The sequence below is a fragment of the Silene latifolia genome, chromosome 6, assembly GCF_048544455.1.
Source record: "Silene latifolia isolate original U9 population chromosome 6, ASM4854445v1, whole genome shotgun sequence".
In the NCBI taxonomy this organism is placed as follows: domain Eukaryota; kingdom Viridiplantae; phylum Streptophyta; class Magnoliopsida; order Caryophyllales; family Caryophyllaceae; genus Silene; species Silene latifolia.
The window spans coordinates 18797033-18821746 of record NC_133531.1 but is presented as its reverse complement, the minus strand read 5'-3'; the positions used below and the strand labels follow the sequence as shown (position 1 = coordinate 18821746).

At 36.2% G+C, this 24714-nt stretch overlaps 2 protein-coding genes across 3 annotated transcripts; one reads left to right on the top strand and one right to left on the bottom strand.

The window, feature by feature from the left end:
- The first annotated feature begins 213 nt into the window (after positions 1-213).
- LOC141586476 (high mobility group B protein 3-like) lies at positions 214-2865 on the top strand. 2 transcript variants are annotated; one of them, XM_074407699.1, is made up of 8 exons: positions 214-337; positions 467-518; positions 1664-1759; positions 1863-1920; positions 2016-2060; positions 2158-2238; positions 2350-2442; positions 2565-2865. In XM_074407699.1, the coding sequence occupies exons 2-8, from the start codon at positions 475-477 to the stop codon at positions 2583-2585; spliced, it is 438 nt and encodes a 145-aa protein (XP_074263800.1). In that variant the 5' UTR covers positions 214-337; positions 467-474; the 3' UTR covers positions 2586-2865. The 2 variants fall into 2 exon arrangements, with proteins under 2 accessions (XP_074263800.1, XP_074263801.1); XM_074407700.1 differs by having other exon boundaries at positions 282-337; positions 470-518.
- A 1523-nt stretch (positions 2866-4388) lies between these two features.
- Positions 4389-23389, bottom strand: LOC141586475 (uncharacterized). Its single transcript, XM_074407697.1, has 28 exons — positions 22813-23389; positions 21218-21302; positions 20168-20243; positions 19779-19843; positions 19652-19696; positions 19465-19565; positions 19214-19355; positions 18698-18759; positions 18555-18628; positions 18248-18318; positions 16846-16933; positions 16702-16774; positions 16521-16616; positions 15458-15566; positions 14679-14772; positions 14483-14566; positions 14248-14404; positions 13877-14067; positions 11183-11227; positions 10995-11023; positions 10785-10906; positions 9312-9359; positions 7311-7435; positions 6933-7219; positions 5729-6647; positions 5538-5594; positions 4977-5096; positions 4389-4899 (listed from the first exon to the last, which is right to left on the bottom strand). Exons 1-28 carry the CDS (start codon positions 23192-23194, stop codon positions 4861-4863), a joined length of 3786 nt encoding a protein of 1261 aa, XP_074263798.1. The 5' UTR covers positions 23195-23389; the 3' UTR covers positions 4389-4860.
- Between the last annotated feature and the right edge of the window lie 1325 nt (positions 23390-24714).

Sequence of the window (24714 nt, the reverse complement as noted above, 5' to 3'; positions counted from 1 at the left end):
TATATCATATGTGGTCTCTATTTGTAGAGCATAAAAAATTATGAATTTTGGTGTAATTATTTTTTTGGTTTAATGCCTATAATTTAAATAAAATCATTTTTAACAAACAAAGAAGTAAGATTTTTTTTTATCTTGTTTATTAAACTTTCCCACCCAATGCCTTAATGCCACGTAGCATACAAAAGGAGGGCTAAAACTAGTTCCAGATGGTCTGCAGAGGACCGACTTTGCTACTCGTTCAAGCTTTTCATTTTGTTTTCCTTTTTTTATTTGCTCAGACCTACTCAGGACCTCCCCCTTGCCCAACCGATAAAGATGGTCTAACCCTATTTTTCTCGTAATTTTCCTAACTCTCTCTCCTCTTTTTTCCTCCTTTTCGCGATATTTCTCTTGATTTTGTCGATTTTTCTGCTTATTTTTGTTGATTTTTGGTGTTTGATTGATTTTTTCGGTGTTTTTGTTGCAGTAGTTATAATGAAGGGAGGAAAATCTAAGGCGGATACTAAAGGCGACGGCAGGTTAATTTCTTCTCCGATTTCCTTCGTCGTTTTACTTTTCGATCGCTGTTTGGTTAGTTTTGTAATTTTGATTGCGGATTTAAGTTCTGTTTAATTTCGGAAGTAATTTTTGTAGCAATTTTACGATATATGTGTGATTTTTAGGTTTTATATTCGTATATTATGATGATTTTTGGATTAATCGATTTTGAGCATGTTTTGTCTGCAATAGCGCTATTGTTTAGCGTTTCGGAAAATTTGTGGAAGTTTCCATGCGTAGTCTTTTCTTTGTTAGGCGTTATGTAGTATACTTGCGGAATCTGATTCGGTTCACTAAAAGCTTGGCGTCTGAATAAATTACAGATCTAAAGTTGCTTTTTGTTAATTTTTGTTTTTTCTATTGTTTGATTTTGTAATTTTCATTGACGGATTTAGGTTTATATTTTTTTTCTGTATGTAATTGATTATTATCGTAGTTTTGCTTTTGTAAATTATTTTCATTGTTGTAGTTCAACTGTTTTCATCAGCGGATTTTTGTGTGTGTTGAATTGATATCAGGAGTATGTGCTTAGAAATGGATTGTATTAATTTATGAGATAATTTACGTTTCTGTTTATATTAGGTGCTTTGTTTCACTTAAGTGATTGTCGAGCACGTTTGGATTGTATTTACAGTCAATTTGTCCAGGTCTACTTGCATATGGCTTTTGGTTTAGGCGTTCCTAAGTTCATTTGCTGAATCTGTTTTGGCTCAAAAATCATTGGAAAATGTTTGAAGTTTGGATAAATTACAGATCTGATGCGATTTAGCTAAAATTTTTGATTGTTGAGCACAGTATTCTAGCATATGTTTGCCGTTATTGATTCAGCTATCATTTCTGTATAAATAATGAGATTCAGTTTTGTATGCTTTTGGTATCAATTCATTTACTCGGCATTCATGATACTTTTATTTAACATTTGACATAGTTGATGAATTGGAAGATTGGAGTGAATCAATTAGCGTAGTAGTTACTTTTGCATTCGTCTTCAGTGAATTTTTACCTCTTAAAAATTTGAAAGATAGTTATATTATGACTTTTAGTGATGATGCTTTTTTTTTAATAGTATTAAATATCTGGTCATAAATTGTGTCGTATAATGATTGATTTGAACTTTTTTGGTTAGGCTTGCTGTTAAGAAAGGTGCTGCTGCTAAGAAGGGGAAGCCAGCCAAGGACCCTAACAAGCCCAAGAGGCCACCAAGTGCCTTCTTTGTTTTCATGTAATCTACGCTTTGTTGGTCAATTATTCTCCTTATTGGTTTAACTGTCATGTGCTTAGTTTCCTTGATGTGATTCTGATGATTGTTGTTTTGTCTATATTAGGGAGGATTTCCGAGTCCAGTACAAGCAGAAACACCCCAACAACAAATCTGTTGCTATTGTAAGCACTGTCTATGCTTAAGTTTTTAAATTTGATTTTGATCTCAACAATGTCGAGTGTAGCTTTGTTTAACTTGGTAATTGTAACGTCTATAGGTTGGGAAAGCTGGTGGAGAGAAATGGAAGTCATTGTCTGATGCTGTAAGTTCTGTCGCTATTGCTTAATTTCGATGTAAGAAGTTGGGGCATTTAACCAAAACGCTTGTATACTGATGTTTGTGTTCTTTCCAACTTGTAGGATAAGGCGCCTTACGTTCAAAAGGCAGAGAAAAGGAAGGTTGAGTACGAAAAAACTATGACTGCCTACAACAAGAAATTGGTACGTTGTTTACCTTGGGAACCGTGTGTTATTTAAATACTGTAACTCATAAGGTGTTCATTACTTTTATGATTGGCGCTATTGACATTGATAATCTGTTAAAAATTGTAGGCTGGAGGTCCGGAGGAAGAGCCCGAAGAGGAGTCGGACAAATCCAAGTCTGAGGTTAATGACGAGGATGATGATGATGATGACAGTGGCGAGGTAATTGAACTTGATCGTGTTTCAGTCTAACTTTTCGGATAATACTCTATTGGATTGTGTTTCTGACCAGTTTTTCCGATATGATCATGAGTTTAATTGTATGTTATCTATCTGATGTTCAGGAGGACGAGGATGATGACTAAGAACTGTTGAAGGTACAGAGATGAAGTTGGATGGACACTTTGCAGTGTAAAAAAGTGCTTTCCAAACATAGAAATCATCAGTCTTATCGTATTTTGACTTAAATTTAGCCGTTGGCCACCTCATGCTTGTAGAACTAGTAGTGATTTACGGAGTACTAATTACTTGTTTTAAGCTTAAATATGATGATTAATGTCGCTTTGTTTAGTGGAATTTTAATAGCGTAGTTCCCTTTTGTTAACTCTATGTCGTCGTTCCTCAATCCATTTGTTTTTAGTCGTCCGTCTTTCTTTGTGATGTTTATCTTTTTGATTCATTGCCAACTTATCGCGAATGTGTTCATTTAGATGATCATCTATTACATTGATCTATTGAAGAAGGGGGAGGTGAATTTTTCTGGTTGATTGCATAGAATTTTATACTAGGCTGAGTCTGTTTTCGAGCCTTGTTCTAAAATTTCATCCCTACGATACTAATATTAAGCCTTGTTTTTTTCATTATGGAAAATTGTTATTGACACGTATGACGTATGATTATAGCTTGTGAATGACTAAATTTAAAACAAAGTTAAGATTGATAGTCCGTTTTGATCATTTGCATTTCAAATGAAGATAGATTTAATATTTTTTGGGACTAGAATATGACAAGCATGATAAAACGTTAAAATCAGGAAGCTGAAGAGAGATTTCCTCCGTTATTACAATGCTGGCTCCTGTGACTGTTGATAAAGATCTTATGATTGCGTTATATAATAAATTGTCCATTTACCGATCCAAAAACAAAACAAAAGGAGATGTAAACTTGAATTTGGAAAAGAGAAATGTAGGGGTGACATTGACTCACCGAGTCACCGGGGCCAGGTAGGGGTAGATGTAAACTTTTTCCCAGTTAACATCTTCCCCATTATACCTCCAATAGGTTCTATTTAATATATTATTTCTCTTACACATCACCATCCATTATTTATGTGACAATTAGAATGAAGAGGATCTAAATTGCCCAAGTCAGTAGCCACAAACGTACTCGCCAAGCGAAACTTTTAACAATATCTTCCCACTTCTACTCAACGGGTAGAAGTATCTCATTGAAGACGGCGATATCCGTCACAAGCTTATGACGGATACCATTTTCTCTCAAAAAATACCCATGAGAAATGAGTGGGGAGCACATGGAGGGTGCCCCACCTTGTCCCCTCTCCCTTTTTGTGAGAGGTTTTCAGCTTGTGACGGGATTAGCCCGCCACAAGCAAGACGCTTTGACATTAGAATGAAGAGGATCTAAATTGTCCTATTTAGTATTTACCTGCCAATTATATATCCCATATTTTTATTCAATCATTTTTGTAAGTACTCCCTCCAGCTTGCTGTTTTCTTCTCATTTCATTATAATACTCTTCACATATATTAGAAAAACGGGAAGAAAAATAAAAGCCAGAGGGAGTATATTTTAGAGTGGTATAAGTAAGAACATTTTTCACTCTTTTGTTTTAGAAGGATAGGATAACAATCAGATCAATTACGTAATTTTATGTGTGCTTTATACTATTTTTAGTTCACAAATTCTTGTTTCAGACCGGCCACTTTTCGTCTGAAGCTTCAGACGGGCAATATGTGACCATTTTATTGTTAAAAGTAACCACAATGGTATTGTCGGTATTCCAGCTTGTGGTAACTTGTTTTTCAATAGTGGTCACATTTGGCTGTAAAATAATTACAAAATACCGTCTTATTGCTTTAGACCAAAATGGTACGTCTGAAGTAAGACCTTGGTTTCATATGGAGCCATTTGTTCTAAATTACTTCGGATTTCAGATAGTCTATGAATCTTATTAATGATAGTATGTACAAACAAGTTATTTTGGCTGTTAGATTATGACGGGAATAATACCGTAAAACTTATCGTTGCAGGAATTACATCTTTTAGAAACTAACAGCATTATGTAACATGCTAATTTTAACCACGGATAAAGTCCAACGCTTAACTATACTACCACTAACTGTTAAAAAACAAACTATACATTCACCCTAATGTGGAAATCTTCTCCATTAACAAACTATACATTCACCCTGTCTGAAAGCGCGAACAAGTCCGGCGGAAACAAGCTTGTACTCTTCAACATCATCAGTCTTTGTCAAAATATCAAGTATGGTTCCACATTCACTCCTTTTCGAGGGACATAGCCGAATATTACCCATAGACGATGCCCTCAATATATCTTGATGGTTTCAAGGGCATTCAATCCAGTTAAGCAGCATAAATATAATGTTCCATCTACATTTAGAATTGGGACACAGAACTCCTCTTTTGCAGTTTTGCCTGCCAGATTTACAAAGTTAACTTTGAACATACATTGAATTAATTGAAGATTGAATTGTTTGAAAAGCAAATCACACCTTTGATTTAGTTGTTCGCCAGCCTCCTGAATTGGTCTGCGGAGATTGATATGCATATTTATCAATAGAATTTATATTGATAGTCTGGGTAGGGCTTGAGCCATTGTTGATCGGTAAATCCTACACGCAGTATCAGATGTTAGTAATTTCCTTCATTTTCCCCAAATAATGAACAGATTTTAGACAGAGATTGAAAATCATTGATGAATAAAATACATGATTTGAGAGACTTGTAAGCATACAGATACACTAGTATAGAACCAACCATTTAATGTCATGTTCGTCATTTGGTAAGTTACTGGCTTTATTATATACAAGACTCATTGCATATTAATCAAGCGCAAGGACCCATTTAACTTTAAATCCTACTCTATACACATTAACCCACCGAAAAAATAAATTAAAGAAAAAGCACTCCGTTTATATGGGTCAATCTCATATTAATCATATCATGCGGTGTTTCATATGACAATTTATGTTGCATTTTACAGTCTTGGAAGTTACAACAGCTGACACAAAAGTAATTGAGACGGATTCAGACATTCAGTTATCAGTATATACCTTGCCTTCCTGTCCTCTGGCAGTGTTGAATGACAAACGATCATAATAAAAGAGCAACTGCAAAAATGGTAAAAAGAAAACCGTTCAAAGGAAAAAGAGGGAGACTGAATACTATTCAGATTCCAGAACGCTTAAATCATGGTGATCGCTTCTTATAGCCAGTCAGACAATCAAAGCTTTGAAATCTATACCTTGTCGATAAGATAGAAATTTGAAGCGTTTGTAGCCATGATCTGTACTCCAAGACAATGGCCAGGAGGGGAGCAGAAGGGGCAGAAGATTGTATTGTACACACATCCATCTTCTTGGGACCAGATTCCCTGCCCTGGAATATCTTTATTATTCCTATTGCATACACGTGGATCAACTGATAAATTGTCAACTACCAGAACTGGCAAAGCAGTTGGTGCCGACTGCATAGATGGTTGCAGTTTACATTCTGCAAGAGAAGTCAAGAACCTTTTTGACAACGAAATCGAGGAACACTTGACATATGAATTGTTTTCACCAATGCCCAAAGAGTTTCTGCAGAGTGAACAAGAAATTTGTAACCGCTGGTCCAAAAGCAGGCCAGCAGACAAAGAACTAGCACCAATCTTAGCCGTAGAAGGTTCTAGAAGACTAAGTTCACATTTTGAGAAATGCATTGACTCAGATAATTTAGCTCTTTGACTCGAAAAGCCATTTTCAGATGAATACTTCATCAATCTATTATCCCGAATTTCTTCGGTAGTCGCCATGTCAAATTTCATTTCCCGCATCAAGTTTATCCCTGGTGGATTAACTACTGCTCTCCTTTTCTGGGCATGAGAATTAACACTCAAATTTACAGATGACTCCTTTTCCATTGTTAACCCTTTGGTGTGTTCTCTAGTGTTCCTTTCCGGCGTGATATCAGAGCATACTGAAGCAGACTGCCCATGCGTCAAGGATGTATAATTTACTGGAAGAAACTCTGTTGAATTTTGAATTATGGTGCAATGAGAATTGTCATCGATCATGGATGCTTCAGGACTAGCTATGTCACAGTTTCTGCCTATAGGAGTCTCTTGAACAACAGAAAGTTCCAGCTCATGATCCAACACAGCCATTCCTGGAGTTTCCCTGGACCTGAAAATAGAAGGAGAATATAAGTGCACACACTAGAATGACACAGACCAAAAGGCGTGTCAGCAACCTCAGTATAAAGCCGCACCTCAAAGCGGGTTAGTGCTGAGATCCACCATACCAGAGGATGGTTAGGTGGCCTCCATACAAACAAACAAATATCTTTAGTGAGTAAAAATAAATTGATGGGAGAAGTTAAAAATTTGATTGCTCGACAAAATTAAACATCCACTCGGTAAGCCTTAAATCAGAAGATATAAATGAATAACCAAGACATCGTAGTTTCACCTAAACTCTTCCCTGCTATAACAATTTGTGGCAATCTCATTCTGGCTATCCATGTCTTTCGGGTGGACTGACGATGGTTCCTGGAGTTCTGAGCTGCTTTCAGGTCCAACTGAGTGAGAAAGTCTAGCAGTCAGCATATTGCCCAAGATTGTCCTCATTCCACCAACTTGAGATTTCGCCAGCTTCTGACTCTCCTGTTTCAGATATCTTTTGACTAAATTATCAGGAGGAATATTTTCCGAATCTAGTACAGGTTCTTGCAGCAAATTAGCATTTCCAATCCTGGCCTGAAAATTGCAAAATTTAGCAGTGATAAACAGCAAAAAGAACAACACATGGAAACATGCCAAAACATTAAAATGGAGCGTCCAGTAAAACCTTAATTTTACTGAAGAAGGTTTGCAGCTCTTCAACTGATGTCTCAAAATTATCATATGTCCTGACTGATTTCCTTAGCCACTTTGAGATATGAACCATATTTCTTTCCTCACGGAATCGTTCATCTGCATAGGAGAAGAATATTGGGTTTCAAATACTTACATTGTAAGAGGAGTTGTTTGTAAGTACCAGAATTCTACAAAATTAGGAATCAGGAGGTGTCATCTGGGTCTATCACATGTAATGTGAGTAGCAGTCGGTGAAGTGGGAATTCTTGATGTCGACAGTTAAACAAGCCCTCAAAACACTAATTATGGTAGCAATAGTTTACCATGGTGGGCTACTTAGCTGGTCAAACGCTGTATCCCAGTTTTGGGCGTGATCATCTTTCTTATGCCCGAACAACAAAAGGAAACTACCTGATTACATTCTTTTAGAAGCTAGGGTTGTTTGGTTACCCATTAAATAACACAGGAATTCCAATTCATGTGAATTGCAAAATGGGTAACTTGTTTGGTTACCCCAATTCACATGAAATAGAATTACCTTGGAACTCTAATTCCTCCATAATGGAGGAAGTTGCTTACCTAGGTCCCCCTAGGTAAGTGGGAATGCCTACATGAATTGCATTTCCTTTATGCAACCAAACAACTTTTCCTAATTCACATGAATTCTAAAATCATGTGATTTATCACTTCCTAGGCAATGCAACTTCCTACATGCAACCAAACGACCCCTATGTAATACCAAGACGAAGAAGTAATAATCTTGGAAGCTCAGTATTTTTTTGGTTCTTAGGTCAATAAAAATGAAAGAGAGTGCCTTATACACAGTTTTTTTTGCAAACAGTTATGTATTTTTAAAATAAATGTTTGGGTAGTAATTCCTCTTCTATGAATTCTAAAGATGGCATTCAAAACCCGACGAGAAAAAATAATGGACCATTGTGTAACACCGTGTCTTGCTAGTTGCACCTTAAGCATGAGGTGCACCTAAATACCTTGAGCCTTCCGCATAAGCGCACTCGGAGAGAGTTTATTTAAACAAAGATAAAGGAGTGAAGTCCAATGACATTAATAACAGAGTAAACTTGCATCTTAACACATTTAAAGGGAAACAAGAGAAAGAACACGTGCTTTTTACAAGGATATACCCATATGATATAACAAACTTCAAAGCCACCTTTAGCACTATTTTGAAGAGTTTCGTAGCGCTCATGAATAAGAGATAAATATGCTTTCATGCGAAAATAAAAATAGTCACTTCTGGGTTGAATAGGCTAATGAAACTTTTAGCAGCTGCAGTACGAAATTGAACATCTTAGTATTTTTAGTGTAACAATACCTATCTAGCTTTCAAACAAGAGACAACATGCAGGAAGTGAAAGTTACACCATAAAGCGAAAAGGGATAGATTCGGTAAAAGAAAACAAAGAGAATATAAAGAAACGGCATAGCAGTCAGGTACCCTAGTATTTTTAGTGGTTGTGCTAAACGAGGGTTTTTTAAGTAAGCGTATGATAGCTTATATTTAGATATTTTCCTGGTGTGTCAGCTGTCAAAAATGGATGCATAAAGCGTATCCACTGAACTTACTATAGACTGAGAGAGCGCATAATTATTGTAATAGAGAGATTAGTTCATCATTTGAAGAGAGACATTTTACGGTGTTGATCAGGTAGTCAGGTATGCGAAATATAAAGCAAAAATTAGACATACTAATTATTCTTTTAGCTTATCGTTACGAGTTCCTATTTCTGGTTTACCCACATGTGAGTGTCCATCAGGAGGGAGTTCACTAGTTTACAAACCAAAGGGGCTATTCCTCCTTATCGCCAATTGGTATTACGATGGAACCTCCTTGAGCTTATGCAGTGGACTCTCTCTCCTCTTTGTGGGTGCAGCCCAGACCGGTTTTTGTGATTTCACACTTTAAAACCATTAACAATGGCACTGAACAGTTAGCACTCCATAAATAATGAGAAAGGATATTTCTGATTACCTAAGAAGATGACGGCCCCATAGTCACTGCTATGACGTATACATCTACCTGTCACCATGAATATCAAACAATTTAATATGGTATCCTAATAAATCAATAAAAACAGATAACCAAGAGGCAAACACATTTTTTATGGGACAATGCAAAAGGCTTTTGGGCACTGTATTAAACTTTTAAATGTCAGACAATACGCACATACTGACCAAGATGAAAATGATTTTAAGCTTCCTACATCAAAATTTTCTATCATGTAAATAACCTGTCAAAAAGACAAAAAAACAACTAATAGTTGACTACCGCAGGTGATACATGGCCGATATTTGTACGCACCATAGCATGCCACCTTAGTTCACAAGCACATAATTTAAATACAGTACCATGCTTTGAGCATCACTTTGACAGTTATCTTTCTACTTCTTCCCAAACTTGGTTGACATAAGACATGAATTGTGATTCCATGGGATTGACAACAAGGCATTGTGATCCCATGGATTAAGAGGCATTACATGGCGAACATTATTTTAAATAAAAATGCAAATAGCACACTTTTTACAACATATTGTGTGGACGAATTTGTTTAAGCATCACCATTTCCAGATGGTGCAATAAGATATTAAGATGCCATGCAAAATTGTAGATTAAGGTGTCCCTTTGCTGATATCAAATGGGGAATAATTTCTAGTTGGAGGAACTGATTTATAGATCAATATCATACCATGGTTGGTTGTCAATTTCTCATGTCTTCAGAATTTCTAAAAATCATCTTCAGTAAATATATAATTTCATGCAGGTTATAGAGAATCTTTTTACAGAGGAAAAGAAAATAAAGCAGTGCACTGCCGAAAGTCTTCGGTAATGCTTTTGAAGACAATGAGAAAGAGACACTAAAGAGTAAGAAAATGTCAGGTATAAGTTTATAGCAAAATTTGAAAAAGAACAGTCTGAGAAAGCGCCTTCTGTACAACTCCTAAAACAAGTAAAACACAAAGTCCACCAAGCAAGAACTCAATGGCTCAGGGCCCTATTCAGAAAGAGGGAATACAACTTTACTAAAGGATTTGGGTTACTAAATTTATAGTTCTGCACGATATTATACATTGCAAAGAATACGATTAGAAGTTTACCACATTTTTTTACAGAAAAAAATCCAATTGGAATGTCATATTTGGCCATAAAACAAAAATGTTAACTTTATCCACGGGCATGAAGTTATCACTAGGAAAAAAAAAAAAAAACTCTTAATCTTAAAAACAACTTCATCTTATAGATCCTTAGACTGTACCAAAAACGAAGTGCAGTTCCATCATTCAAATCATTACAATTCAGAATGGGCATCATTACTATAAGGCATACAAACTAAAGAGTTTTTCATAATTAGTTCATATAGACATTATCAAGAATCCAAAACATGCAGAGTGAATAAGGAAATTGGCTAAGATATTACTTGTGAAAAACAATGGTGTGAATACATACCTGCAGCCTGATTTAATGCTCGAAAGGCTTGGTGGCAATACCACTCACTCCCACTAAGAAGATTCTTGGCAAGTTTGTACATATCATTATATTTCTTTTTCTCTGCAACATGCAAATCGTTTCTGCAAAGATATCCAATTGAAGATGTCATCCAAGAGCTACATATAGCAGTTCAATTTAATAAAGATATAGGAAATGGACAATACTTACATGTTCGGAAAGGGAATACCGACTATTATCTGAAACTGGTTAAGAAACTAACGTTCTTAAAATGAGCAATGTTTTCTTTAATCACAAAAAGTATTAACTGCTCCTATTTAACATAGATGAGCTAAAATAGTTAAAAGTGTGACTAAGATCATCACTATATAAAAATATAGAACGCCCCAAAAGGATACTACTGCACGGGCATTTTCATCTGAAAAGTCGATTCCCTCAGAAACCTGTAAACACGAATTCAAAATCCAGTTATTTATGGTATTAAATGACTAAGTGATCAATAGATATTGCGAAAAAGCAAGCATGCAATTGTGACGAGAGTGGAGAGCCCATGGTATAAAAATGCGGTATCAGTTGTAATTGCCGAAGTGGTTGCATAATCTGTGTTGGGATGTCACATAGGTAACCAACGGGTTTCAAAACTGTGTATCAGATGCGTTAAATTTTTGCTTAATCTCAAGATATGAATTTTAAGTTTATACTATTCTATAACTGCAGTCTGTAGTCTATCGTCTCTCTTTTATGACTTGCATATACACAAGTTTCCCAATATTTTTGCAAGAAAAGGATACGACATATAGTGGTTGAAGTGAAATTATCCACGCTTTTCTCCAGGCGTGACACACCAGGAAAAAAATGCAACGGCTTGGAATTCCATTACATAACGTAGGAGCACTTTATTATTATGGAAGAGCCCTTATTGTGTTGATTGATGAGACGAAAGAGGGGATGGAGAGAAAGTAGGAATTGTGGAGGCAGACTTTAGAGACTCGTGGGTTTAGGCTGAGCAGGAGCAAGACTGAGTATTTGAGGTGTCAGTTCACTAAAGCGGCGGGGTTGAGATCGACAGAGGCGGGGAGTATTATTTTCGATGGGAATGTTGTTGAGGGGTCATATTTCTTCAGATATCTAGGATCTATTATTCAAAAAGATGGGGAGTTAGACGGAGATGTGGCTCACAAAATTAGAGCGGGATGGTTGAAATGGAGGAGTGTTTCAGGGTTTTTATGCGATAAAGATATGCCCCAAAGATTAAAGGGAAAATTTTATCGCACAACAATTAGGCATGCCTTACTTTACGGTTCCGAGTATTGGGCCGTGAAACATTGTCACATTCAAAAGATGAGTGTGGCGGAGATGCGTATGTTGAGGTGGATGTGCAGACATACAAGGAAAGATCGTTTAAGGAATGAGGTGATTAGGGAAAAGGTAAAAGTGGCGGCAATAGAGGACAAGATGATGGAAAACCGACTAAAATAGTTTGGCCATGTGAGAAGGAGACCTATGGACGCACCAGTTAGAAGACTGGAGACTTGGAGAACAGAAAAGGTCCCTAGAGGTAGAGGAAGACCGAGACAGAGTGATAGAGCAAGATATGAGATTTCTGGGGCTTGAGGAGAGTATGGTGACGAAGAGGGCACAATGGAGGGAAAGGATACATTTGGATTTTTAGTATTTGATGTTTTTTTTTGGACATATTTAGTGTTTTTATTTCATTTAAAAAAAAAATTATTTGTTCTTCTCTCCTTTATTACACTTCTTTACCAACCACTTTCTTATATATTTTACTTGGTTTACTTTTAAGGCATTCCGGATCCTTAATTCTATTGCGGTTTTCAAAATCGTTTTAATCTTTTCTCTCGATTTATATTTTAAGTTTTTATAAAAAAATCCGGAATTCGATTTTTAAAACCTCTAAGTTTAACTTGACTTTCCACTACATTTTCGCTCTCCCTTTTGTTTTTCATTTTCCCTTTTCTATTCGCATTTTGAGGTGTGCGTTCACCCATGGACGGTTCCAAAGGATGATTATGTCAGCCAACCCCAAATCATTTTGGGATTAAGGCTTGTTGTTGTTGAAGAGCCCATATTGTGTGTGCGTGAGTATGACAGGAAAAAACAATAGAACTTGACCTCAAAAGATACACTTGTAGCTTAAATTATGTAGATATGTGATACAAAGAAAAACCTAAAGAGATAGAGGTTGCGTCCACAAAGCTCACTTTCGATATAAATATGCCATCATTAGAAAGAATAAACTAACTAAAGGTTGTCTTCAATGGAATTTAGCCATTTGAGCAACTGCTAATTTCGTGGATAGGACACTAGGAGGCCCCTTGTTCTGTCGTTTGAGTAAAAAAAAAAATCATTAAAGGAATAACATAATGAGATCACCAACTCTTTGGACGCATGATCAGCAAAGTAAACAGCCCAAAAAGTTCTGAAGATGATTACAGCCAAAACGAGTTGCCTAAGAGCGGGTCTTTACCTCGATAAGAAGATTAGTATCAAAGTATAAAAATAAAAATAAAATCTCAAAATGATTTGCGGTCGGCTGACATGAATCATCTTTCTTTAGAACCGTCCATGGGTGAACCGTGAACGCACACCTCAAAATGCGAAAATATAGAAAAGAAAAAGTGAAAAACAAAAGGAGAGTGAAACATAATACTACAAAAGAAGGTAAACTTCTAGGTTTTAAAATCGAAATCCGGATTTCTTTTATAAAAACTTAGAATTTAAATCGAAAATAAACTATAAAGATTAAAACTATTTTGAAAACCGAAGTAAAACTTAAGGGTCCGGAATACCTTAAAAGTAAACAAAGTATTATATATATGAAAGTTGTTGGTAAAAAGGTGTAATAAATCCGAACATAACCAAATACATTAAATATTTCAAATAACGTCAAATACTAAAAATCCACATGTATCATTTCCCTCATCAAGGCCGAGAAATCGAAATAGGATGTTCTGACAAATAAGAAAAATGGAGCAATGGCAGAAAGTATGTCAATGACATGACAGAAGTTTGTTAAAATGAGGTTGAGAACCACTAAATGAGTATGCATTAGGAAAACGGTAGTTTCACACCTTTCCTCGGCAAACTGCAAGAAATGCGGCTCCTCCGCACATATCTTGTGAGTCGGTGTCTTTACAGCAACTGGGATCTACTTTTTTGGCTTTTTTCCTCTTTCCGAGAGTTGGCTTATTTACTCGACGAATTGAACTGTAATAACCTTGAAGTTCAGTCTCTAAATCCTCCTGACTTCCCCCTCTAGGCTCTGCAAAGCACAGAATATCAAAATTTTGGAGCATTATCACTTTGTAAACATTTTTGAGAAAAGCATCCATATTGTAAGACAGTATATATATAGTTATATACATATAATTAAATTAAGGGGAGAAGCCTCATGTTCAATAAGTTAACACCTCCTATCAAATCGAAATGCACACTATCTTACCAACATAGAGGGGCTTTCTTGCATTAAGCCGAGACCACTGCCCGGTCTCATGCCACCTTTTACATAGTTTATCCATCAGCTTATAACTTGGGAAAAACACAAGTGAGCCACCAGGGATAACACTGAACAGCTCCTCCAATGATTTCCCAACCGCATCCTTCAAAATAGTTTACATGGAGAGTCAGCCATTATATATTGCATTAAAATGTTTTTTGGGAGCGGAGGCTTCAAGTACCTGAAAGGCAAATACATCAGCTGTTCTATAACTGGCATTCAAGGGATAGTCACGTGGACCTGTTGAAATTACTGATGCCCAAACCTGTATAAAATTATCGCTGTTAGCTTATACTCTATAAGATACAAGATTACAAGCCAGTATAGGTAGAAAATGGAGCCTCATGCAACTACAAAAAAAAAAAAAATATCTCTACCTGAGATTCAACATCAATTACATGAGGAGCCTCTAGTTGCGTACCAAAAGGGATGCCAAGTTCCGATGAAAACGAATGCATTGGCGAAAGGGTCCTGATAAGAAAAATGGAGAAACATAAAAGAATTAGTAACCTTCAATAACTGAAGTCTTAAAAATTACGGGCTAATACCATATCAAAATTCAAGACTAGAAAACATGCCAATACAGATAAAAATAAATTCAATGGCATGTGGTTTTTGCTTTAATAAATACTATTGACACTATGGCTTCCGTTCTAATATTACAAGGCTTGATGAACTAGCAGAGCTGCATCTGAGTACACGGACCAAAAAAAAAGGTAAAAAACAGCTACTTCAACCAAATCGGTCCAAATGCTTCTGAAAAAAAAACTATCCTCTTTGACGGGGAAGCTTAGGGAGGGTGAAATAAGTTAAAACTGTTTTACTCACTTATGTCACAACAGCAAATGGCTGGGCTGTTTCTCCAACAAAAACGCAGCAATTATAGGCTACTTCACAACAAAATAGAAACCTTAACAGTTGATTCATCTAACTATAAAACCCTAACACCAAATAATAATGATTCGCCAGTTCAACTAAGAATGGACATACTCTGACAGACTAAGCACAATTCATCAACACTAAGCATCACTGATCATTGGGAACTACAATCAAGTAGAGGAACTGGTCGTCTGTCGACTACTATTACTACAGGAATGAAGCTAAAGAAATTAAAGAGCCAATCAAAGATTAACCTCATGTACAAGCATTTACCTACCCAGATGTTAAGATTACTGACATTGAGAGCTCAGAAATATCTTTGAATATAACAGCTGGGCTCAAGCACCACAAACTGAAGGAAAGTGTCCAGCCACCCAACGTGTTTGCTGCAGTATAGCGATAGCATTAACCTATCAATTGACAGACTACGGTAACATAATATGGTAATATATTTGAGTTATAAAGTCGAAAGTGTACAGAGAGTAGATGAAGATTATAAGTTAACCAATAGTTCCTCCGATTCAGAAACACCTTCTAATTTTTCATATTGGGTTGAATCAAAAGACAATACTACCCGTCATTTCCTTCGTGGAGTCTCCAATTATTGGAATTTTACTTTGTTGTCCTCAATAATCTCATCAAACCCTTGCAATGATATTTTAGTAATTTTTTGTTTATCTGTATTTCCATATTTCCAATGGAGCCAAAGATTCGTTACTCTTTGATTCAGAATTATGGAATAAATCAAAATGGAGTGATTGCACTTCTCTCCCTTGTGAAGTAGGGGTCATCCGATGCAATTCTCGACGCAATTTTCATCTTGGATCATTCGGAAACAAACTCTTTGTGTTGCTAACACAAGGGTAAGGCTGCATACATCCGGTCTCCCCCACCCCCAATTGAGGCACTGGGGGATGTTATTGTTGTGTTTGTTTATCTTTCAAAAGGACTATTTGCATTAGCATAATTTGGTTGATGCTTCTTAAATATTGCTTAAACTGAAAATGGAAGGTATCTCTGCAATGGAGGAAGTAACAAAGTAGGTTCATCTCATCTGACATAATGTTGAATAAAAGCAGAAAGAGCAGGTTAGCTTGCTACATTTAAAAGGCAAAGGAAAATCACTTATTTGAATATAACTACTTGAAAAAAGATATTACCCAAGAGTAGATATTCATAGATATATAAACAAGAAAATCATAAACAATGAGGTTGGTGTCCGTATACCAGGGCACATGGGTTGAAGACTTGAAGGAATGGCAAAAGTAATCACGCTTCAAAAAATCAAACACCTTCAACTGTACATTTATACATACAGAACAGCATATTTGCAAACTCACCAGTGGGTTTTTTCATAAATCGTTGCACAACCAGTTGGTAATCATGTGAATGAATCCCATTTCCCTTGAAAAAATAACTTAGTGAGCAGAAAATGCCTGCAATAGGAACAGCAGTGACATAAGAGGAGCTAAGCTGACAATTCGGCCAAAAAATTCAAACTATTACATGAAAAGCAATTACCTTCCAAAGTGATTGCTGCCATGCCACTTAAATGAGGCATGCCTGACTCACTGTCTGATGCAGCTTTTATGGCCTGACCAAAAAGGGAAGATGTAAGAATGCCTTATAACAAGGCAGACCTGAAAACTTAGAAGATACAAGTACCTTAACGGCGCACTCTTGCAGAATAGGGAAACACTGTTGTGATATGTTTGCTTCCTGAAGCTCCCTTAGAGCTTTATCACCTGTCCAACTAAGATTACAATACATACAATCAAAATCAAAAGAACAACTTGCTACCTGAATAGGTAAACCTATACCAAATTAAAACGTAAGAGAGAGAGATAATACTGCCAGAACGTATGTTAATATGAAGAACCAAGTCAGTCCGTTACTACTGTTTAAGAGCTGTGACTGTCACCTCACAGCACAAAGCCAAAGTGAGCAGAAGTGGGGAGGATAAAGTTTTGGATCATTAAATTCTAGCTTGAACAAGAGGAAAAGTAAGTCAAAGCCCACAGATGTAGCAAAATAGGTTCAATGCTGATGAGTATATGCCACAAGCCCATGATAAACATATATGCAACAACATTCATGTACACAAGAAAAACAAGTCAACACTCACTTTGATCAATTTAAATGGCCAATAATAATATCCTAACATGAAGTTTATAGCCTAAAAAAATAGCTCTGAGGTACAATTTTATTTTTTTGAGGGAAGAGGTACAATTTTATTTAACCAAGCTTTTACACGTGCTAAAGGTTTCAGCTTCGCGTAAAGCAATGCACGTGACAGAAGCATAAGCAGTCTTTTGAGCTGAAACTTGGGCCTATGAACACTATTAATAGTTTATAATGTTTCATCTAAATGGTATGTTTCATCACCAAAATTTCATCAATATAGTCCATGTGTATCCAGTGGTCAGCGTAATTCATTGTTAGTTGTTAAGGTTCCATACAGTAGATGTGAAGGAATATCTTTCTTCAACCTCCTTATAACATCTCTCTACTATGTTGAGCTTATCCAAATAGTGTGTCGACTTTTCTCTCTCCTATCCCCTCCTACCCCCAACCCTTTGTCTTCAGCATCCCTTTCCTTTACCTCTCTTTTTGGTGACCAAACAGAACGGATAAATTATAATCTATACTTAAATAAATGACATTAAGTTAGAAAGAATCGCTGTTATTTACATAAAAAGGTGAACGCTGAGAAAATCGTGAAAACTAGAGGACTAGTTACCTCAAATATTATAAGCATACTAACAGGTGAAGCAGGGAAAACACGATGGGTGAAATGTTGATCAAATAGTCAACTGAGCTATACCAAATAAAGTAGAACACTGACTATCGAATGAGGGATTAGAAAATTCAAGCATTATTTAGAGGGGAACCATAAATCATAACTTAATAAGTCAAGATCACCCTTATTTACCCACCATTTAACAAACATCAAACTAAAAAGAACTGTATTCAGCGACTCAAAAACTAAATCAGCGAAATGGCCAACAACAATTAAAGCAAAAACTGAAAATAATGCCAGGGTACTTGGTCAAAAGAACGTACTCACCATGAAAAATAGTGCTGAAACTCACGCTTTTCTAAGGAATCTTTTCGGTTGTACATCCAGGTTATGATACCCTTCAAAATTCAGCTCATGTCAATAATAGAGAATGGTGATTGAGTAGTCAAGTGCAATACAACAAAACTAGAGGTATAACTAAGCCCATTGAAGCTCAGCACGGTGTCACGGTTTAACTGAGTTTGAGACGAGCATTGACTGAGCCGATTTCAGAGATTGTTGAGGAGGACCAACTCATCTAGACTCATAGACAAAACAAACGCCTGCTTATGTGAAAAATAAATAAATAAATCACCTGCACCATCTCAAACAAAGGTTGATAAATCAATGCATCCGATCCACAGAGTTGGCCAAGCTCCATCTGCAGTTCTATCATGTATGCAAGCATAAGAACACTTCGTCATGAAAATAAATAATATCTAATTCTGATGTACTTACTTTGAAAAGCATCTTCATCAACATCCACACTACCAGCGTCACGCGACATGTCCTCTATATTACTGTCAAATGTCAGCAAATACATTGATTACGGCTCAAATAATCTAAGTTGGTAACACTCTCTAGTCTCTACTAAATGGTCTATACCCACAATAACATTGCCTTCAAATCTTCCAGACATATGCTAACTTGCCACACTGAAACCATTAAAAACGGTGCAAGTAAGGTGATAACAAGTGAAAGATGGCAAAACACATGCGGTAAAAACTCCACAGGGCTTTTTAGATCTTTCATTTCCATATTGACAGATTTTTCTGTTAGTGACTTAATTCTTCAACAATCAACAGGTTGAAAGATCGGGAGCAATTACATCACCTTCACCTCCCAAAAAAACTAAACCTTAACATGGACTGACTCACATTTTGTCAACTTCAACTTGAAAGACACAAGATACATATTCAGAAATGTACAACAGTACACCAGAAAGGATAGCTGATTAGGAAATATGAGACGTACTGTGCTTCATCAAGAATGAGAACAGCTCCCTTAATATCCACTTCCATTGCTCTCCGAATAACTGGATTAATGATATAACTATATGGACAAAATACAATATGTGCATCATCAGCCATTGATCGTGCTGCGAAATATGAGCAACCTGAAAAAGCCAAGACATAGCACTAATTTTTCAGTTTGACACAAGTATCTTTGATAAAAGTGTAAGCAATCAGGACAGCATAAAACAACAGGATCACTAATGGACTAGCCTTTTACTGTCTTCCCAACTTTTACAAGATCTTCAATATCATGGGCTTCATTGCAACCTCCTTTCTGAACAGACGGATGACATTTTACTTTGTGTGCATTTCTGGATTGAAGTGAAGAAATCAAGATAAAGCTAATACTAATAAAGAGAAACAAAACAAAATAAATGATCCAGGCTGACCAACTTACTTGAAATGTGGACATCCATTTTCCTTATCCTCAAGAAGTAATTTGCTGAAAATAATTGCAGAACTCCTTAGAATAAAAAAACTATTGATTGCAACAGTACCAGCGGTTTAGGTTAAAGAAATTTCACCATTCTTCATCTATATTTTCAGTTTTGCGTACACTTGCATTTGTGCAATAATGTTTCCTTGACGCCTGGAAAGACAATAGTTAAAGATGAAGCAAGCACAGTAATTTCAATTTTCGAATCAAAGCACAACTTTTCTCTTTAATGCAAAACAAACAAGATCTAAAAAACTCAGGATACACACACACACACACATACATATGAAAAAACTTTCATGTTAACGAAAAAACGAACTAGAAAGTAGATCAACTTGCAATCTGAGACAAATATGGCAATGAAAATAAGGAGAAGGCAAGATGAAATTAGCCAATGTTCAGGGTTCAATGTAATGGCGAAAGCCATATTCAATGAGAACTAGGCGTAACAAAATGAATTTTTGGAATTCAACCTACCAAAACAGCCATTGGGACTCTGTAAGTAGTCTTCCGGTACTCACGTATCACTTGAGAGATCTGAGAATGAGTCCTCCTGCCAGAAAAAAAGACGGCAGATACAGATATTTAGAGTTTAGTTGAATAAACTGATATGGGTGTTCTTGTAGATCCAAAGCTGTAACTTTGATGAAGATACAGGGAACTGGGAAGCAAGTTCAGAGTAAGCAAATGTTTACATCCTTTACTTGAACAGACATCGATCTTTCTTGTTTACTTCAACATATATTTTTTCTTCAGAATAGGCTGCCGGTAGTTAGCTTTGCAACTTGTTCGCCTCTAGTATTCAATGATTATGAACAAGTTCTGGCAACAACTAATTGGTCATTCGATGAAAAAAATGTACGGGGTGTCCATCTGCTCAGAGCCTCAGACTAGATACTTTCAATATAGTTACATTTTATTCTTCAATTTAGGGCCACTTCTTTCTCTGTAGGCTATTCAGAGAAAGCTTAAAGGTGACTTACAGAATAATAAATAGGCCCGTGAAAAAGTGTGCAGACATTATGGTATGCTAAGCTCACTATCCATACAACAAGTTACAGGTTAACCAGCAGTCTGATTGTTGTTAAAAATGACAACAAAACAAGGGACATCAGTCAACTCTTTGATGACCCGCGAGGTACAGTAGAGGATGGTTAAACTAAACACGCAATTCAAAGAGGAAAGAAAGATTGACTGACACACCAACATCTGAAATATTAAAACCATTGGCTTCTTGTTGCAGCAATCAATGTTATCAAGAGACTATTCTGCCAAGACTGGCAAAGGAATATAAACCAAATAACCAATAACCACAGTTGCTAAAGATAAAACTTAGGAAGATAGTTAAGAAGTCTTGATTAAGTGAGAATCTGAGAGTTACCGTTCATCACCATTTTGGTGAAGTAAAAACAAATAGTGAGCATTAAAGTGGAATTCACTTTATCTATTTAGTGGTAAATAGCAAATAGAGCAAAATGACTGCCGGCTGCCCTATGAAATTCAAAGCCAAAGAACTTCAGCACTTACGAAGCATAAAAAATAGTAGGCACCACTTTCTTCTTTTGACCTTTGTCATTTGTTGAAGAGGGAGATGCATCTGGTGTAAGAGTCTCTGCAACAACAAATAAATGGCAACCTCGTTGTTAAACATGTCAAAATCTGCACTCTTGCTTCACAAAGGATAACATACATGATCGTCAAGTTCATAAACAACATATCTAAAAAAGGCCATGGGCTCTAATGGGAGTGCTGATATATTCAAAGAGTCAAACTGACAGACCTTAACACAACCACTTAATTAATAAAGTTTATTTCTCAAATCAGACAAATATGTCTCAGAAAATTCATAAAAAAAATCCACTTAATAAATCGCAAACTTAATAAGCATTTTTTGTGTGCATGGCATATCCTTTTCATTTTCCATATATGTGGAGTCAAATAATCCCAGAATCATTCATGGGCTTTGGGAATTGAAATATATGATGGCATTGAGCAAAAATGGCTCATCAATACGGTTACGCTTATTATATTATAAAATAGTAGTCAATCATTGCAATACTCGACATGATGTTCTTCACATGCAGTAACAAACTCTATTCATGCTTTCAAATTTTTAGTAAACCACTAAGATTGTGTATAGTTGCACACTCTTAGTACGCCATAGGAAAGAGCCTATGGGATACCGGAGTTTTATTGTTGCATTTTACCCTCTTTGGCCTTCTTAAGGTCATATTTTGGCCCAAAACATATCAAAATTATTGGTTTCTAAAGTTATTTACTTATATGTAGCTTTGGATCACAAACAAAAACCCTAAATGCACACATACCCCCTTCTAGATCAGTAAAAGCCTAAATTTGGACGCATAACTTCTTCAATCCTGCCTCAAGTAAAAATAAACTAAAAATAGATCAGTCCATCTGGATGACTAAATCCTACCTTGAAACAGCTACATCATAAACAACGGTACATATCATGCGACGAATATGCTTACAAACATTAAAACTCATTCTGCCATTTATTTTATTTAGACCGGAAAAAAGAAGCTAAATTTCTATGCAAAAGATCTCTGATTTAAAAACCCTATCAAAATGATAATATATAAATCAAGCACAAAATCAACAACTCTTCAAAATGCAAGTAAACCTCTTCTAAGTTCCATTCCACTGGTCACACCATCAATCTTAATTCCAAATTTCTTCACAAATTACTCAAGTTACGGGTCAGCAATAAAGAAAACAAGACGGGGAACTGAAAACCGTCAAAATGCACGCCAAAAAATCGCACCACCAATCATAACTCCAACCAAATAAACTCGAAACATATACCTCTTCCGAATCACTAAAACCCAAAACTTGGAAGCACAATTCCTTTCATCCCGCCTTAATCTATCAACGGAACTACAAAGACGGATATTTCATAGCATGCAACCAAAATGCTTAGAGCAAGAACTTCTACCACTACCTAGAAGCTTGATCAACATAAATCATCCTTTAAAACCGTCACTGAATAATTGCATTGCTCCATTATTTTAATTAATAGCATAAAAAAGACCCCAAATTTGCACACAAACAATCAGCAATTACAAAAATAATCATAAAAATTAGGGTTTGCAATTACAAACCAGAAAGCTGGGAATCCTCAGCAATAAATCCACCACCATGATTAATCGGATCAACCAAAGCTCTAGGATCAGGTTTCGACAACGACGACACTGGATTATCCTTCCGGTGTCGCTGCCACGCGAGCGCGGAACAAAGTAGAGAAAGAGACTTTCCAGTACCAGTAGGCGACTCAAGAAGCGCGTGGCAGTGACCGTCACGGCTGGCCCGGTCAAGTGTAGATATGACCCGACCCATGAAGGCTAATTGGGTCCCATACGGCTTGTACGGGAACTCCACCGGTATTCCTCCGATGTGGTACACTTTCGGACTCGGTTTCGTGTTTGGATTGTCCGGTTGAGGTTGCGGTTTCGGTTGCGGTTGCGAGATCGGTTTGCGACCCATTTTGGAATTTCGGGTTGATGGAGGGTTGGGAAGTGTGGAGAAATGGAGGGTTGGTTGGGAAAATGGGGGAAGAAGGGAGTAGGGAATTAGGCGGGAAATGGAAGATTAGGGTTTGAAATTGATTAAAAGGGTGAAGTTGGGGTTAATCGTGGCGCCAATATCTTGCAAGCTTGTTGTGGACGACTCGCCGAATTAAACCCGGCTAGGACGGAGGGGGGTGAAATATATTCCCGCTCGATTCGTGGCAAACATTTAATTATCTTCGATAAAAATACTTTTAATAGAAACTCAAAAAAAAATGATAAAGAGAATAATAGTATAACATCCACCGTAATAATTACTAGTTTTAAACTCGTGCAAAATTGCGGGTTTGTATTTAGGACGGTATGAATGTTTTTTGATGAATATTTTATTTTTACATTTCTATTATAATTATAATAGTTCTATATCAGTTATCTACATGTTTAATGTAGATCAGTGATCTAAGTGGAAATGAACATTCTCCACGTAAATATGATGCGTTAAAACCACAACTACCGGGTGAATGTTCATTTCCGGTTACAGATGGATTAACATCAGTAAAAGTTTCACCATATTGGGCACATAGATCTCTTACTAAGGCTCAACAACATGTACTATCTAGTTTTAAAAATTATTTAAGTTATTTAATTTATTCGCATTGTTTGTAATAATTAATTTCATTAATTTATGTAATATATTCCCATTATATATAATTCATTCCCGTAATTAAATGTAATTTATTCTCGTAATTATGTAATTTTATTATTAAATATGTCATTTTATTATTAATTATGTAAGTCATTCCGATTATATGTAATTTATTTCATTTATTCCGATTTGTAATTCATTCCGATTATATGCAATTAATTTCATTTATTCCGATTGTATGTAATTATTTCATAATTTTTTTCTAAAACGGAAATTGTCGCATGGTTGTATTGGCAACGATTTGAAGAAATAAATTCTTTGCACACCAATGGGGCCCACCATAACCTGAATTTCCCAAAAAAAAAAATTGTGCAAATGACGTGGCGCATTCTCCATTCAACATTGTCTTCTGAATTAATAAAGATAAGATTAGAAATGTCGAATAATAGTTGATATGGTTTAAACTCAATCGGCATCAAAATAGTGGTGAATCTACGGAGCTAGCAGAGGCGCTTGTTAACAGTCAGAAATTTCAAAGTTTTTATTTACTCCCTTTGTCCCACTGAATAGTTTAAACTTCTTTTACTTTTGTTCCGGGTGTAATTCCAGAGCAGATGTTTGTTACCACTCGTAGCTAGTAGAATGATGTCCTTGCTTGAATCCTCCTTGCAGTCTCCTGAAACGATGAACAAACTGAGGGCTCGGCTTTGGCCGAGCGTACTCACTCCGACGCTCAAGTCAGTGAACTTAGAGAGAGGTGGTTTGTAACTTGGCTAAGAGTATATTGTAGAGAGATAAGGAAGATATTACCAGATGAATAGTGGTTATTAGGTCAATTTGTGGATCCTTTC